This window comes from Excalfactoria chinensis, chromosome 2, assembly GCF_039878825.1.
Source record: "Excalfactoria chinensis isolate bCotChi1 chromosome 2, bCotChi1.hap2, whole genome shotgun sequence".
Lineage (NCBI taxonomy): Eukaryota > Metazoa > Chordata > Aves > Galliformes > Phasianidae > Excalfactoria > Excalfactoria chinensis.
Window position 1 is genome coordinate 47,120,739 of NC_092826.1, and position 18,702 is coordinate 47,139,440.

At 40.1% G+C, this 18,702-nt stretch overlaps 1 protein-coding gene across 47 annotated transcripts in view; it reads right to left on the bottom strand.

Moving 5' to 3' along the window:
- Positions 1 to 18,702, bottom strand: part of EPB41L3 (erythrocyte membrane protein band 4.1 like 3) — a 140,545-nt gene that overhangs the window by 62,111 nt on the left and 59,732 nt on the right. For 35 of the 47 annotated variants that reach the window (XM_072327464.1, XM_072327461.1, XM_072327455.1 and 32 more), the window contains exon 2: positions 3,453 to 3,664. In XM_072327464.1, coding sequence (XP_072183565.1) covers positions 3,453 to 3,653 — 201 coding nt within the window. In that variant the 5' untranslated portion in view covers positions 3,654 to 3,664. The remainder of the gene's footprint in view (positions 1 to 3,452; positions 3,665 to 18,702) is intronic. The other 12 variants (XM_072327465.1, XM_072327452.1, XM_072327446.1 and 9 more) reach the window with 1 other exon arrangement.

Here is an 18,702-nt window from a genome sequence, read left to right on the forward strand (position 1 = left end):
TTTATTTAGGTGAACGGGGAAAAGGAGCATTGGAATCAGACAGAGCACTAACTCCCACCAAGGCAAAGATGCAACTGTGGCCCCATGCTCCTTCTTTCCCTACGCAAGGAAGGGCAGAGCAAAAGTCTGCTGGGTATTCCTGAGTAGGGAGATAAAAAGAAAGCAGGACAAAGAAGATATGGAGCAGAACAAAGAAGCTGCTTTAAAAATCCACCAGCTGTCTATCCACAGACCTGGAGGACCCTCTCCTCTCAGCACTTGGATGTCCAGACACCAAAGTCCTTGCATGCCTTGAAGTCTGGCAGTAGATGAAGGCACTTCGTACATCATAAGATTAGCTGTTTGCTGAGGTTTAAATGTCCACCATCACCATGACAAAGAGGGAGAGGGCCTCTAGGCTCCAAACAAGTCTTGAGGCCAAATCACCTCTCTACAACCACAGAGGCTAGGTGGCAAGCAGTTGGGCCTGTGCACCAGGAGGAAAACAAGGCTCAAGATGGCTCCACTTATGGATCCCAGCACTGATGGGAAGAAGCATTCTGATGACTTCTGTGTGTTTTCTTACGAAAATCTACCACAGAACATGCATTTGCACATCTGCAGAGGCATAAGTCATCCCAGGGCTGGAAGAACTATGCCATCATTGCAGGTGGCTCACTATATTTCTCATGTGAGAGTAACCTTCTTTCCAGCACCCAAAAAAAACCTTAAATGAAACAACACCACCACAACAGATCCATGGAATTAATCTTTTAAAAGAAGATAGGAAAACTACTTGAAAGATAAATCCATAACAATAAGGGCACCCAGCAGCCTTTTACATTTTGGAAGCATCTTCAGCCTGCAAACAATTCTTTGAATCACTACGGATTGTTGATTGTTTTCCTTCATGAAGACACTGTAGCTAAAAAGCAAAGCAGCCATTTGCCTATTTATAAATACATTATATTTCTAATAAACAAAATAGTATTATTTTCTTTGCTAGACTCCTACTGACATTAAGATCTGGAGAATCTGTCTAGGTTAAAATCATACAATGGATTTTCTCTCATTTGTCTGGAGAACAAAACATGACAAGAACTATTAGAGAAAATCTCATGAACTATGCTGACATGTTTAGGCACTGAGGTACCTTCAGAGTGAATTAAGACTCTTCTTCCTAAAGAAAACTGACATTGTGTTATTTAGGGGAAAAAAAGAAGAAGAAGAAAAAAAAAAAAAAAAAAGTGGCCAGTGAAAATCCCACTTACTTAGTGGATTATTCTGAACTCTCCAAGTATAACTATGTTCTTCCTGGAATCCTGTTCACCCCTGCAACAAACGTTTCTACAGCATTTTTAGTGTTACGGACTAAAATCTAGTGAAGCACAAATTGCTTCAGGGTTTGTATTTTTCAAGCATAAGCTTTTCATCTTTATTTACACTGATATATCTTACTACGACACAGCATGTTCATCCCCCTCTGAAGCTGGAATTCTCCATCACATCAAGCCCTTGGAGTCACAGGATTCAGCAGTAATAATGTAGGATGCTTCACAGCTTCTGTATTGAGTACAAAGCCAAAGGTTGAGGGAACTGGTCTTGTTTAGCTTGGGGAAGAGAAGACTCTGGGGTGACCTCATCATGGCCTTCCAGTACTTGACAGGAGCATATAAAAGGAGGGAGTATGACTGTTTACACTGGTGGATAGTGATAGAACAAGGGGGAATGGTTTTGGACTAAGATGTGAAGTTTAGGTTAGATATTAAGAGGAAGATTTTTACTCAGAGGGTGGTAAAGCACTGGAACAGGTTGCCCAAGGAGGTTGTGGATGCCCCATCCCTGGAGGTATTCAAGGCCAGGCTGGATGTGGCTCTGAGCAGCCTGGTCTGGTGGCTGGTGACCCTGCATGTAGCAGGGGGATTGAAACCAGATGATCATTGTGGTCCTTTTCAACCTAGGCCATTGTATGTTTCTGTGATTACCAAACTTGCAAAACACATGAATCCCATCTATTTATGTTAGTTTCTCAGAAATGTTAGCATCCAACATGTGTGATACATTTTCGCTCTTCAAGTAGACAGAAAGGGAGGAAGACAGTAAGATTATAATTATCATATTTCATGAAATAATTAATTACTGTAGTAACTGCTAATCCTACTGTGAAGAAGCCTTTTTGTTTTATTAAAATGTTCTTTCTCATGTGTATGGTATGAAAACAAAAAGTCACTGTCATGGATCAGTAACTTCAATCTTTCTTCCCAAGATTCTCTTATACAAGTGATAACAAAAACCAAAAGCTCACTCTACATTGATCCCGCAGCCAAGGAACAAATGACAGCAAGACAGAAAATGATATCCATTAATCCCACAATTTTTGTGTTTTCTTTTTTTTAATGAACCCATTGCTAATAGTTTTGTTGGTCAGTACTGCTTTTAAGTGGTCTGGAAGAAAAAAAAAAAAAAAAAAAAAGATAATACTTATACCTAGGCCTGATGGAACTGAATTTTATATAAGTGATCTGTTTGTGTACTGCTCTTCTCTCCTGAAAAACAGCCCTGTCTCTTTCCCCCAGACTGACTACAGGTAACTTCTGGCTTGTTTCAGAGACTGAAGTTCTTTGCTTGTATATGAAACAGCTTATGCTCATTTTTTTTCCCCTCACCAACAGCAAGTTTGGGCTGTAGCTCTGCAGAAAAAAGGATTAAATTGTTAGTAAGTAATGTCTTACTTCTGCTTGCTCTACCAGCACTGCCTCCCAACTAGGAAAAATAACAAGACTTCACAAAGTACCTGATTATTACTTTTTCTTTGGTAAAGAACAGAGGAGGAGCATGATTAGCTTGTTCCACTTTTCAAAGGTGAATGCCATCAAAGGGGGGGAGCATAACCTTATGGATCTAAGGGATGTGATTTGCAGGTACCTCATTAATTTTTGTGTCACTTACCAATGAATAACAATGCCTGTTAATCCTATTGACTGGAAATTGTTAACAGGAGAAGAAAGCAGCCGCCGCAAATTTAATAAGTGCAACAATGAACCAAATGGAAAAAATCATGTGATAGCTCTTCTAAAACCTATTACGTGAGAAGTTAAAGCAATTACAATGCAGTCATTTCAGAACTACAAGAAGCTTAACAGACCACAGATTCTTCATGGATCACACATCAGACAAGCAAGCATAACATCAATTTTCTCCAGATGTCAAAGTAAAAATGAACTCTGAAAATATTTTTAGCTTCTTAAAAGTTGGCAATGTTGGCTACCTAACGCTAATGTAAGACGGAAAGCATTTCTCACTTAGTAAGACTGTCCCAAAGCAGCATAGTGAAGGCAGAAAGACGTGAACTTCCAGACATCCTACATGAGGGTTATTATGCTTCAATGCAGAAGACCAACCAATGATGATCTACAACATCACACCAAACAGGCTCACTGTTTCCCAGAAGCAATAGCACACAGCTCTCCTACCTGCTCTTTCCTCACTGGTGTGCTGTGTGCTGCCACAGCTGAGAACTGCTCGAGTGCGTTTTGGTGCTCTTCACTCAGCTGCTGCTGCTGCTGCTGCTCCTGCGGTGGGACCTCTGCTGCTGCCCCTGGCTGTGCAGGGGCTTCTTGCTGGTCCTGCTCTTTGTCCTTGGACTCAGAATCTGATCCCGACTCTGTCGTCATGGTTGGTTATTCTGAAAAACAAGGTGAGAAAGCCATCTGAGCAAGATCAAGCTACCATTCATTTGTAAGCTGTGATCTAAAAAAGAGCACAGTGCTTACCCTATTACCCAATCTTACCCTATTCATTCTTATTCTATTCCTTACAATATACAGACAATGTTACAAGAATTATGTAGAAGTTAAATGCAGAAGTGCCATTCTACCTTGTTTACAATTCCTTAAAAGAGAGTAACACAATGAAAATAGTTGGTGCTAATGCCTGAATTCCAACACAACTCATTGTAGTTTGGTTTTCTAAACAATAAGCACATGGAAACTTTTAGAAACGTTCAGTCTTCCATTCTTTACGTTTAAAGCAACAGGGCTTGAACCCTCCTCAACACCTGCACTGCTTCTGGAAACAGAATCAAGTCATTTTGATGTTTCTAGGCAATACAGATGCTGGAAACACTGAAATGGGCCCACCAAGAGCAGTGCAAACATATCATGTCCTTGTGACCAATTCCATCCATCCTGTTTGAATTCACCCACCCTTCTGTTACTTCTTTTTCAGTCATGGACTGTCCATAAAAAAGGGGGGAAAAAAAAGATAAATACTTCCATTAAGTCATTCTAACAGTTAGATTTAAATAAAAGTGAGTATATGATTCTTCTTGAATACAAAAAAATTATGCCTGAACTTAGCACTGTCCAGAAGCAAATCAAAATGTTGTCAATATTCATGCAAAATCTTGAATTTTGAAACTAAATAACCTCATTAGAAACATGTGCTTGGCACTCCATTCTTAGAGCTATATAAAAGCAAAACACAAGTTTAAAAACTACTGCATGAAAACAAGAATTTGGAAAAGCAGACAGTGTCTGATCAGAAAATAGAGCATATTTGGATTTTTGTTACTTGTACAAGACCGTGATAACTACAAAGGTACTCGAATGCTTCACTTCTAGGCAACTCCAAGCCAACTCAGCCTGCTGCAATCTATTTCTGTTCATCATCAGGCCATAATTTCTTTAACCTGGTAACCATAGCTACTGTGTAATTATATGCAGTTTCACAGAATATACATCTGCTAACTCATCCACTCTGAAGTCACTATCAGTTCTTAACTTACGCTACAATGTTTACTAGGAGAAACAGACTTGCTGAAGATTACCGGAGAAACAACATGATTCCTTTTTGATACTGTCAGAATGATTAATAAGCTGCACTGCTTGACAGAAAACATTGTAAATGAGGTCAATTTGTATTTTTGAACTCGTTTATGCATTGTGTCCTCTCAAGGCTGAAGTCTCCAGGGAACACAGTTCTTTATACAGCTAATTCACAGCATTCAGCTTGCATTCTGTTTTTGCAGTGCCCATGTGGAGGCGGATGCATGGTCATACCTGCTGCACACCAACACTCACGAGGGCAAAATATGCAATACATACAGTAGATTTATGTTTCAGGGCACATTTTCATAGTCCTAACACATGTCACACTTCATTAAGAATACATCAAATTTCTACACTTAAGCTGGCACAGCTGTATGAAAAACACCCTTTAGAAATGTATTAAACAGTACAAAAGCAGTAACTACCCACTGCCTAGTAAAATGTGACAGCCTGGAAGGTATCCATCTAATCCAGCTCTACATGTACACATCTGAGATGGTCACTTTAAACTCACTCCGCACTCAGAGGAGAAAAACAGACATTTCAGAGCGTGATTCATCTGACCTATTTTAGATGTCTGCTTTAAGCTGAGATAAATCACTTACTAGAGCTATTTTGTTCTACTCGCTACAAGGGAGGCTTAGGCAAGTTCTTCACATATAGAGCAAACAAACTCATTCTCCATTTTCAATTCTATTAAGCCACTGTTCTTGTATGCTTTAAAAATTAAACTGCAGAATAACATTAATCTCTCATTTTTGTTCTGCCCATCTGTCAGATCAACATGTAACAAACTATTCATTATCTTATGCTATTGTGGTTCGCTTGCTTTAAAAGCATTCAGGTCTCCTCAAACTTCAGAAGTTCCTTCTCCCACCTCCTGACCATGTTGTGCCCAAGTGCCAGAAAACATTAAATGCAAACTAATCAAATAATTAACTCAATAACAACAAATTATGCATTTGTTGTTTTGTTTTTGTTTTGTTTTTCCCCAGAAATTTTGAACTGACAAGTAACAAAAAGCTAATTTTAACAGCTACAAAATCCATACAAAAATTGGTCAACAATATAAATGACAAATAGAAAGTATAAATAAATGTTAGTACAAAGTCTTCTCTTTCTTCTGGATATTACATGTAGTTAGAGCACTGTAACAGAACAAAAAACTATCACAGCTGCTGCTTTAAAACACCGTCAACAGCAGTATCTTCAGGTATTGATCTACATAGGATCAGATATCTTGCCAGCTGATGCAAATTAAAATACTGCCTTTCCTCGTTTATTTTCTAGAAGCTGTTTTCACCCTATATAGCTTCTTTCCAACTGAAGATATTTGTTCCTGAATTTTAGTGAGCTAGGAAACATATTCATTTAAATTAGTCCCATAAAAGTCAACTCCTTGCAGCATGAACTGAAAAAACATTTTACTTCATGTCCCAGCCACAAATTTACATCACAAGGAACAAAAAATGGAGTTCCTCAGTTCTTCTGGGGCACTTCTGCTTGCAGCAGACCTTTGCAATTCTATGAGCTGCTCTGTGGGACTGGTTTTCACTCCAGTTACATGAGAGTCCTAGTTTGCTCTAAGATCGCTTTGTTAGAAAACTTCTGGTGCATTATCAAATCTTGTAGCATTAAATGATTCCCTGGGTACGGTATTCCTGTCATTAGTCAGCCACCAGATGGATTTAATTAACCCAAGGTTACCCATTTCCAAATATCTTTTCTATTTCCCTATGCACACTAGTATGTTTAGCAATAAATACTGAGAACAAAATACTATTAATTTCACACTGCTATCTTACAAATGTAAATACAAGTAAAGCAAACCCATTTTTGAAGCAATTACTTGTGAATTCATAGCATCACAGAATGGTTTGGGGTGGAATGGACCTCAAGGATCAGGAATCTCCAAGTCCCTGTCACCAGCAGGGCCACCAACCTCCCTGTTTAATACTAGACCAGGCTTCTCAGGGCCCCATCCATCCTGGCCTTGAACCCCTCCAGGAATGGGGCATCCCCCACCTCTCTGGGCAGCTGTGCCAGCACCTCACCACTCTCTCTGTAAAAAACTTCCCCCTGACATCCAACCTAAATCTTCCCTCCTTCAACTTAAAACCATTTCCCTTTGTCCTGCTGTTATCTACCTTTTCAAGGAGTTGACTCCCCTCCTGTTTATAGGCTCCCTTTCGGTACTACAAGGCTGCAATTAGGTCACCCCACAGCCTTCTTTTCTCCAGGCTGAACAAGCCCAGCTCCCTCAGTCTATCTTCAAAGCGGAGGTGCTCCAGCCCTCTGATCATCTTTGAGACTCTCCTCTGAACCCTCTCCAACAGTTCTCCATCTTTCTTGTTTTGGGGTCCCCAGACCTGAATACAGTACTCCAAATGGGGCCTCACGATGGCAGAGTAGACAGGACAATCACCTTTCTGTCCTTGCTGGCCACCCGTTTTCTGATGGAGCCCAGGATACCATTTGAATTCATCAGATTTTTAAGATGTGCCTCATTCCATCTAGCACAGGCTGAAAATACATAAGCTACAAGACAGCAAAACAACATTTTTCTCTCTTTTAGTGCAAAGTTCTAGGTTGTTTTGCCTTCCTCAGAAAACAATTGTTTATCTGTAAAAAACTTTGCAAGCATTTCACTGCTTTATAAATGGCATAACAATCTTCCTAGGAAGAGGCAGGTACTTACTTGAAGAAATAACAGTAATCTTAAGAAATCTAGTCATATAAATACAACCTTCCTTTTCTTTTTATGAAATTTGCATTTGACAGAACAGCTAGTGGTGTCTGCACACTTGTCAAATAAATTAAATCAGAATAGCGTCTGTTAGTTGTATTTTATTAGTTTATTTCCTATATCTAGTTATATACTAAAATCATGACTCCTAATGTGAATTCCAGTACAGGAAGAAAAACATCACTGAAGTCCCTTAAACTTATTCTGTTGCCAGCACAAGCCCTGTATCAAATTTCTCCTTCCGGCCAACAGAAAACAAACTAATGAAAAGAAACTAAGAACACTACCTTACACAAATGAGGTAATACTATGCAACCCAGATGTGTTCTTGGATACCTAAGTTTTGGCTTACAATCCCACAGTCAAAGATTCCAAAAGATTAGCCCAGTCCAAACCTAATACAGATGCTGCTAATGCTGGATAATCTAAGTCTAAAGTAAATTTGGATACCAAATTCAGTGTGAATGAAAATCAACTTTTTATTGTTTAAAGAAAAAATTATGCCAAGAACCAACTTAATTCAACCTTAAAAAACTAAGTTTAAAATGAATATATTTTCAGTAACGTAAAGTTTTAAAATGTAAGCATTTCAGAGCAATGCAAATTAATAATTGAGGAAATATTAACATATTATCAAGGTAAGAAGAACGCTTTCAAAAACCACATGGCATGCTTGAAAGTAGTTCCATGAGATCAAATTACAGATAAGGTATCTTTTCATTCCTTCTAAGTAAGTACACTTCTAAACCTTCAAACCAATTGTGCAGAGCCTGCATCCTAAAACCTTTCAACAGACACAGTCATTATTATCTTGAACTAAGAACATATTGCCATTTGAGACAGTACCACTGCCATTACCTTACTAGTCATGAAAACTGGTTCTTCATATGGGAGCCAAAACCATGTTCACCTCTACCAATCATCCTCTCACCAGATCAAGCCCAGGCTATGTCCAAGTGGACAAAAAGTTTGATGGAAGCCAGCAATGTATTTGCAGCCCAGAAGGCCAGCTGTATCCTGGGACTCATCAAAAGAGCAGTGACTAGCAGGATGAGGGAGGTGAATATACCCTTCTACTCTGCCCTTGGTAAGGCCCCATCTGGAGTACCGCATCCATGTCTGGGGCCCCCAGAATGAAAAAGACTGTGGAGCTGTTGGGGAGGGTACAGAGGAGGGCCATGAAGATGATCAGGGGGTTTGGAGCACGTTTCCTGTGCCATGCTACGATTCTAAGATTCTCTGTCATCTGTCACCCTCCACTAAATGAGGGTTGCAATCTACAACATATATCCATACATTTAAAAAGTCATTTGAATTCTTGCCTACCATCCTATCTGTGTAAATCTTCTGTGATACCCATATACTGCGCAACTGAATTCATAGCCTATTTACAGCAGAAGCTGTGGTTTAATTTACCGTGAAGTCATTAATAAATCTTTATTTATTTGCAGTTGCACGTGTTTATGGATACCTGATATATTAAGTAAACTGAAATCACATTACAGAAGAAATTGCAAATTAACTTCAAAACAAATCGAGATACAGTGACTAAACAAAATTGAACCAAGTATAATTAAATGAACTATACATAGCTACTAACAATTTCCTGTAATACAAAGACTAATGATTTACACTTAAATGCTTCTTTGATCTAATTAATTCTCTTTGTGGAAAGTTCTTTAATTACAATTTATGAAAACTACAATAAATCACTGAAAAGATCCAACTTTGGAAGTTACATAATACAATAATGATGCCATAATTTAAAAATAATGTTCTACATAATGAGAGACATATTTATACAATAACGATAAGATGCTGATGAGAAGACCATATGGAGAAGAATACTGCCACTGAGAAGAGTAACAGAAATGTCAATACATGATTTAAGAAAAGATTCTATGCCAGATTGTTGTCTTCTGTGCTTCAAATATAAACTGTTTTCATGAAACTGCTTTAAGTATCAGCTTCTTTTATTCCTTAGTTTCTCATCAGAAAAAAAAAAGAGAATGTTTTTGATAGTCTTTAATTTTCATGAATTTTGCCTTCATGCAGAGAAGATCTAGGCCACAAAAAGCTTAACAAAGACTGCCTGTCTGTAATGGCTCTGAGATTCCAGCCCCCAGTATGTGCAACTCCTATATAGTCTATAGGGATTCCACCTATTTAAGAGCTTAAGATTACGTCTTAAACATGACAAGATGATGGATGCATATACCGAAACACACATCAGAATTGGCACATGCAAAAAAACAACCAACCACATTGAAGACATGAAAATGAAAAAGGCAATAACAAGAGAGATTAAAAGTAAATCAATAGAAAAAGCTGCTAAATATAAGGAAATACCAGGATGAGCTCCAACTGTGGCACCAGGGATTTAGAAGATATGGTGGCATAAGTCACAGACCCAAAGCATTTGTGCAGATGAGACTTCAGGAAGAACAGACAGGAATTCATACAACAGCTAAATTGGGTGAAGATGTTAGAAGATACAGCATAACAAACTATTTGTCTGTTCTTCTTGGGAGGTTCAAGATACAGATTTATTTAGAGTCTCTTGATGAAGATGAAAGAAGAAAAAACTGAGATAATACTTGAATAAAGTATCAGAAGGAGATAGAGGAGGCACCTGTGACCACCCAACATCTTTAGGAGAGGTTTGGGTCCATAGGGATGTGTTGAGTCCTTACGGACTCAAACTTCCCACATCCTGGGCATGAGTGGACCTCTGCTGCCTACCTCACACAAGGTCTGATGAAAGAAAATGAAACAGGAGTTCCTGGATAGATTGTGCTCTTCTTACCCAGGGTAGAGATAGGAAGTGTCAGGAGCTTTTAAATGACAGGGAAAAGAAACAACAACAAAAGGGACTATACTCCAAAGCAGAACCAAGGACACATGACTCATATGATGATCATAAAAAAACACTACAGACATAAAAGGAGAGATGAGGACTAAGATGCAAAGTGGCTTACAACCAGCAAGGGCACAGCAAATGATAAAAGATTCTATAAATCCATTATAGAGAGGGGAAGGGAAGGGAAAGGGGAAAAACAGGTATCTTACTTATCACAAACATGGCATGGTAAAGGCTAAATTATTCAATGCCACTCCACAGAGGCTACCTGCAAACAGATACTCAGCACATCTTTCAACCTAACACAGAGGACATGCAAGTGCAGGCTGGAATAAGGAAGAAGAGATTAAGACATCAGTAAATTATGGGTTATCAAGCCATCAGAAAGCATTTTAAAACATCCCTACAGTGCTTTGGGAGCTGCCAACAAGCATAAAATCAGAATTCTCAGGTTAGAAAAGATCTTAAAGATCGAGTCCAACCCCAGCCTAACCATACCACCCTAACAACCCTTCACTAAATCATGTCCCTGAGCACCACATCCAAAGGGTTTTTAAACACATTCAGGGATGGTGACTCAACCACCTCCCTGGGAAGCCTATTCCAGTGCTTAACAACCCTTTCTGTAAAGCTTTTCCTGATATCCAACCTAAACTTACCTGGCACAACTTGAGGCCATTTCCCCTCATCCTGTCACCAGTGAGAAAAGATCAACCCCACTCTCGCTGTAAGCACCTTTCAGGTATTGGAAGAGAGAAATAAGGTCTCCCCTCAGCCTCCTTTTCCCCAGGCTAAACAGCCCCAGCTCCTTCAGTCGCTTCTCACAGGGCATATTCTCCAAGCTCTTCACTAGTCCTGTTGCCCTGCGCCAGCACCTCCATATCCTTTCTGTACTGAGGTGCCCAAAACTGAACACAGTACTTGAGGTGAAGCCTCCCCAATGCCGAGTATAGGTAGGATTACTTCCCTAGTCCTGCTCACCACACCATTCCTGATACAACCTAGGATGCCATTGGCCTTCTTGGCCACTTGGGCACAATGCTGGCTGATATTCAGCCAACTGTCCATCAGTACACCAAGGTCCCTTTCCACCGGGCAGCTTTCCAGACACTCTTCCCCAAGCCTGTAGGGTTGACTGGGGTTGTTGTGACCAAAATGCAGGAGCTGACACTTGGCCCTGCTGAACCTCATACAGTTTGCCTTGGCCCATTGATCGAGTCTATCCAGGTCCCTCTGTAGTGTCTTTCTCCACTGAGGCAGATCAACACTCCCTCCCAACTTGGTGTTGTCTACAGACTTACTGAGGGTGCACTCAATCCCCTCATCAAGATTGTTAACAAAGATATTAAATAGAAGCAGTCCCAGCACTGAGTCCTAGGGAACACCACTCATGATAAGTTGCCAACTGGATTTAACTCCACTGACCACAACTCTTCGGTCCCGGACATCCAGCCAACATTTCACCCAGCGGAGCATACACCCATCCAAATCATGGGCAGCCAGCCAGCGAGGGTATTGTGGGGGACAGTGTCAAAGGCCTTACTGAAGTCCAGGTAGATGACATCAACAGCCTTACCCTCATCCACTAAGCACGTCACCTTGTCACAGAATGAAATCAGGTTTGTCAAACAGGATCTACCATTCGTAAACCCATGCTGACTGGGCCTGATCCCCTGCTTGACCTTTAACTGGTCCATGATGGCTCCCAGGAGATGGAGATTCTCTCTAGCCCCCCTCTTTCTGCTGATGTATTTATGGAGATACCTGTTGTTGTCCTTTACCTTAGTGGCCAAGTTCAGTTCTAGCTGGGCTTTGGTTTTACTAATGTTCTCCCTGCACAGCTTTACTACGTACCTGTAATCATCATAAACAGCTTGCCCACTCTTCCATAGACAATAAACTTTCCCTCTATTCTTGATTTCCAGCCATAGATCTCTGTTCAGTCTGGCCCCCTTGTCAGTCGGCTTGTCTTTAGTGACTTGGGGATGATCAGCTCCTGCACCTTAAAAATTACTTCCTTAAAGTATTCCAACCTTCCCTAGCCTCCCACAGTCTCCAAAACAACCTCCCAAGGGACCCTCTCAACCACGGTCCTAAGGAGGTTAAAGTCTGCCCTCTGGAGTTCAAGGTGGCAGTTCTGCTGACTACCCTCTGTGGTTTTACAATTGAGAAATCTAGCATCTCATGATCACTTTGCGCCAGACAGCCTCCAACCTTTACATCCCTTACAAGACCTGTTAACAAACAGCAGGTCCAGGATTTTGATTCCCCTTGTTGGCTCCTTCAACGGCCGTGTGACACAGTTCTCTCCCACACACTCTAGGAACCTCTGGGACTCTTTCCTATCTGCTGTATTATAAATCCAGCAGATGTAACATCTCCAAACCATTAGCCACCACTTTGCAGATATCAGACAGGCTAGATAAGGTCTCAAATTAGTGAAAAGATCTAACACAACACCTGATCTACAGAAGAAGGTAAGGACAGAAAGGGCAATAATTACAGCATACTTTTAATAGAAGTTAGTGGAACACACCACTGAAGGATTTCTAACTCTATAAAAACAATGTGATTGGAAAAGAAACAAAGTCATCACAAATTTATCAAAATGTGATGTCAAACTGATGCAGTGTCTCTCTTGCTCTCTCTGACAGGGCATCTGTCCCAACTGATAAAAAGAAAGTGCAGAAAGTGGTGCAGATGACAGAGTCTATCTTTAGCAAAGCTTTTAAACCAGTCCCCACATGACTTTTTCATGAACAAACCACAGAAATAGTTTAAATTATCTTAAAAAAAACAACAAACAAAAGAATTAAAAATGGCTGAACAAGCGCTTAAAAAAACAACGTTCAAGCCAAGTGCCAGTAGTACAATGACAACTAGAGAGAATACATCAATTGAGGTATCACAGCCTGTCCCAGAGCATTAATGACGGAAAGGCAAGTACCTGAGTTGTGCTCAGAACTGCACCAGGGGAAGCTGGGGTATATTAAGGCATTACTCAATAGACTTCAAGATCAGAAAAGCAGCTTGAAAGAAAACCATGTATACCCTACACTCTGTAAGGACAACTGCAACAGAAACAGGGACATCACAAGTGAAACGCTATGAGGAATAACTGTCTAGGCATAAGGGTCTGAAGTCACACAAGCAAGACTGGTTTCCTTCTGAGACATACAATTGGGGCTATTCTGCCTTCTTCAAAATCAGAGTGAAGCATAGGGTACACAACATTTCATTTGGAGCCTCATATTTTTTGAAATGTATGTATTAAAGAAGAGAGTAGGAAGAATGGTAAGAGGTTTAGAAAACACGAGTGGAAAAAGGTTTAAGGAGCTGAATTTGCTTACTCTGGGAAAGCAAATGGAGAGAATAGAACTGATAAGAGCCTTGCAATGCATACAAGCTTCTTGCAGACAGAAAGTAATCAAGAATTTGCTGACAGCATGCAAGAACTTGATTGGCATCAAGTGGGATTTAGAGTAGACAGCACACCAGCTATAACAGTCAAAAGGAGGATGTCTATAGCTAAGTGCAGTCACTACTGGATACTTTGCACAGATAAATAGCAACATCAACATTCTTTGTTTGCAACCTTACAAAGCATAAGCAATTATATTTTGTTGATGTTGCTACTCTTTCCACCTGAGGTGACAACTCGAAATTCAAAAGATGCACATATCTGTTTCTGGTTCAGAGCACAGGAAGCACAGGATGACATTTTTATTTCATTTCCTACTGTTTCTATGAATTCGTGAAACTACTCATATCTGTTTTGTTTTCTTGACGGGTTGCTTCCACAACAGTAAAATCTAGAATGGCTACAATGTCTTCTGACTTTCCTGCACACAGAGTTTTCATAAAGCATGACCAACACATGCTTCTCCCTGAAGACCCAGATAATCTTCTGGGAGTCATATTACCCTAAACACCCCAAGGCTACCCTGATTTTTGAACATCCTGTTGGTTCAAGTGGTTTTCTCCATAGGAAGATATAAATTTGCCAAAGGAACAACAGAACAGTACTCTGCAAGCAAACACCCACCAAACTCGCTGTAAGGACCTCCACTTCCCCCTGCACCCAGAATCTGCTGAAATAATGGGAAAACTATGGGGAGATGATGTGAGAAAGGAGGAGGAGATTCTGATCAGATCCATATAGACACCCCCAATTTTACCCTTCTCTCTTTTCAATTAAAAACGCAAGCGAAAGGAAATACAACAAAGCTGCTCATAGGGCTGTGATTACAACTGATTGATAAATACTTCATTCAGCAACTCAAAAGGACAAGAAAGAAGCCTCAGTGCCACACTGTGATTATCTGCAGAGAAGTGACTTTGATTACTTGGCTTATGTTTACATGAGGTTTTGACCTTTCTGAATTGCTCTGGAGCAAAACATTCACATGGGGCCCCTTGTGTATCATTCACCATTTAAAACTTGCTATGAGTGCTACAGAGACTCAGTGTGCTTCAGGCATAGATCTTTAAAGTTCATATTTTCTTATAGGAAGGAGAAAAGATAATTGCTTTTGGATATGATATAGATAGATAGATAGATAGATAGATAGATAGATAGATAGATAGATAGATAGATAGATAGATAGATAAAAAGAGGTGCGTAAGTTACTGAGACATGGCAGTTGTGGTGGATTTTCACTTTAACCTCAGGCAAAAATACTGTAGCACCTGTGAATGTTCTTCTCAGTTTCATACAGTATCTAACCAGGCTGTGCTCCCAGCCTCACATGAAGATGGGAATCAGAAAGGCTAGGTGCAAACCATCTAGCCCATCACCTCCATAGGCTTCCCTCTCCATCCCACCATGCATGTATCTTTTTACCACTGATGATGGGAAAACTCAAAGGTAAAACAAGAGAAAACAAACAAACAAAATATGAGTTTAAAACATCAATGTGGTTTTTCTGGCTTTGTGGGCATCTTAGTAACTGGAATTAGTAAAGAAACCAGTTTGTTTTGCTCTGTTCTGTGTAATGGTCCTGGAGCCTTAAAGGACCTCTGAAGTAGGCCCTCATCAGCCTGCTACCTGCAAGAGTGGTGTGATATTAAAAAAAATGGGTTTGTTTTTGTTTTTGTTTTTCAGTATTTCCTGCTAACCTGCCCAGAACTGAGCCTTTTTATTTTTTTCTTTGTTATAAGGTGACCATCAGTCATGGAGATGGGAAGAGCGAAAGAATGGCAGTGAGAGAGACATACCCCACTGCACGCCCTGCTAGCACTGGGGAGCTGCGGGCTGCTTTCCAGACAATTCTGTGAACAGAAAATTAAAATAACCAAAAACCCATCAAACTCAGTTAGACACAACAGGAAGGAAGAAGTTACAGGCAGCAAAAAAAAAACAAACCAAAACAAAAACAGATGAGCAAAGCCTAAACCTGCACTGGGCCCTCCCTTAAATAAAAGCTGCTCTGTGTGCAGAGCTCTGAGGCTCAGGGCCGACTGCTCTCCTCCTCTGTTTGGCTCAATCTTTCCCCAAATACTACACTAATTTTTCAGCTTTTGGTGACATTAAACAAGCCCATAGCAGCAAGGCTATATTATGAGGCATCACAGTTGTGTTTAGCTGTAATAATTTTTGTTCTCCCAAAACAGATTATTCACTTCATATTTTGATTTTTAATGTAAAACACACCCTTCAACATCAAGTGATAAGCTTTCCAGTTGGGAGCACCATGTCAGGAAACCACTGGCTCCTCAAACAAATTAAAACCTTGTGAGTCTAAACAACCAAAGATGTGACATCAGACAGTCAGCTTCCTATACCAGAATTCTATATCAGAGTTTTGTATCAGAAATTACACTCCTTAGTTGCCTCACTGCCTGCTACAGACTATACAACCACAGTTTGTTTGGCAGAGGGGCAAGCCCATGACGCCAATTTACATGGACTCTGCAAAAACATTCTTTCAGCCCCTCCCAGATGACCCTGTGCTAAAATGCATTACGAGGTGTCCCCCTTGGCCCTCAAAAAATCTCAAGAGCAGATACCAGCAGCTCTTCCCACTGCCTGTGCACTGTTAAAATGACAACTCCACCCGTTCAGCTTCCCAAAATCACCAGCTGTTGAATGATTTGTTGGATGCAAACCAAATCCTACAGATGGTGCAGTGGGAGTGCAGACTTCTAGGAACAAGTCGGTCAACATGGAAGAGCTCGAATGACAAGAATATTTACGGTGGATCCAGGCATCTGCAGTGTGGAGAGATCTAACTTAAAACCACTGAGTAAGCAGGATTTTCTCCCAGCTTTGGCTACACTTTGGTTAAGCGTTTTGGGACAATTTTAGTTGTATGTTTCCAAAACACAGAGAGCTCATGCACATGTTTTTCCATGCACTTGAGCTATATCCTGAGGACCCACTGCACAATGAACCCCATAGCTAATTTAAAGCAAGAATGATGTATCTTCACAATGTCCTACTAAAGTCAAAATCCTATAGCATCTGTGCAGTTGCTCTGAGCCATGCAAATGTGAAGACCAGCACCCAATACAGTCTGATAACAAACAAAACCAGCTATCTTTAAAGAGGATTTAACTCTATCCGCCCCTCAAACCCTAGAATGCCATACACCCAGCTGTAATTACATTATGAACTCCTGACTCAGTGTTATATTGGATTATGCTTCCACTGAAGATGGATGTCACCTGACCTGACCATTCTCCTTCAACATGTATGTCTGTCTTGGATTTAAGCACGTAGAAGAGATGGTACCTCAGAGAGAACAGAAGTGGCTGAAGCAAAGAAGACAGCTAGGTGGTTTGTAGTGCCTCCCAACAAAGAGATCAGAAAAAAAAAAAAATGGTGTAGGAAGAGAGAGAGGAGGTGGAAAGGAAGAAAATAGTAGTGATACAGCTTAGTCACAAAAGCAGGAGAGTGAACAAATGAACTAATTCTTGCAACAGAAAGAGGAAAGAAAGCTCTATACACATTTTAGATCATTGAAAATTTAGAAAGACAAAGAAAGAAAGTCATTGGAAATCATCTTAGGTTATTCAACAGAGACTGAGTATTTTAAAAAAGAAATTGATTCAACGTCAAGTTGATCATTTGAAACCAGAAATGAAGGTAATTTAGTTAGATGCTGGTATTTCTTAACTCAGTAATACATGACTTTACAACATACATTATTTCCCTTCTCATTTCCTTTTTCTTTACATAGCTCTGGTTAATGTTTGCATCTGCTTTCTTTTAAGGTTAAAAATCCTCTTGTAGCTCCTATCTACCCAAATTTAAGAATTCTACAATTAATAAATTAATGTCTGTTCTGTGTGCTGTGTTTCAAACTTGCCTCTTGCTCTAATCAGGAAAGTGCCCAAACCAGTGAAATAGGTGCATAAACAGTGCCTTTTTCCATCCTTCCTGCTGACTTTGTGTTGAAACCAATGTGACATTCCCTGGGCATGTGACAAAGAACTGCTGTGCATTATATCTACTGATTGTTTTATGCCAGCCCATTTCTTTTGGTGCCCTCCAGATCACAGCATGTAAAATTCAACTTATTTATACTCTATGCTACACAGCATCATGGGGAAAAGGTAGCAGTCTCGTAGGAAAAATTTGCCCATGAAAGAAGTTATGATTTTGAAGCTTGATTTATCAAGCAGTTTTGATACCATAATAATGTACAATTCAGTCTTCTCAGGAATTACTACATATGCAGAGAATAGAAAGAATTATTCCTCATTTCATAATGAATAGCCAAAAATTCATTCTAGTAGCTATGGTTGATGATAGATAAACGACAGAGTTCAATTTCACCTCTCCTTCCCCTGTTTTGCAGTCTGTTTTCTGCAAGGACAGAAATCTCCATGCCAATATTCATACATCTATTACATGCAAACTAAAAAATGAATGAAGTAATCCAACCCACTCCCTAGATGTCAACAATGCCCTGGGGAAGCAGCGCCCTGCAGCTGGGGTCCAACCAATTCTGCTCTCTGCAGCCTGCACCATATGCATGTCCTTCAGCACAGATGAGGCCACACAAATCTATCTTTACACTTACAAAACCATTTTTAACAACATCTGCACAGAAGCAAGAAACCAAATAATCCTCCCAGCTCTAGAACAGCATTAAATATTCCTTCAGCAGCAGCCACCAAACTTTAGAGAGACAGCCATACAAGTAAGAAAAAGACACCAACAAAATAAATAGATCAGATACTTGCTCTATCTTAATTATGCTGCTCTTCACATCAAAATGTCCTGCATCTTGACGTCAGTGCTTCACGGTCCCTTTCCAAGTGCCTTCTCTAAACTCACTCTA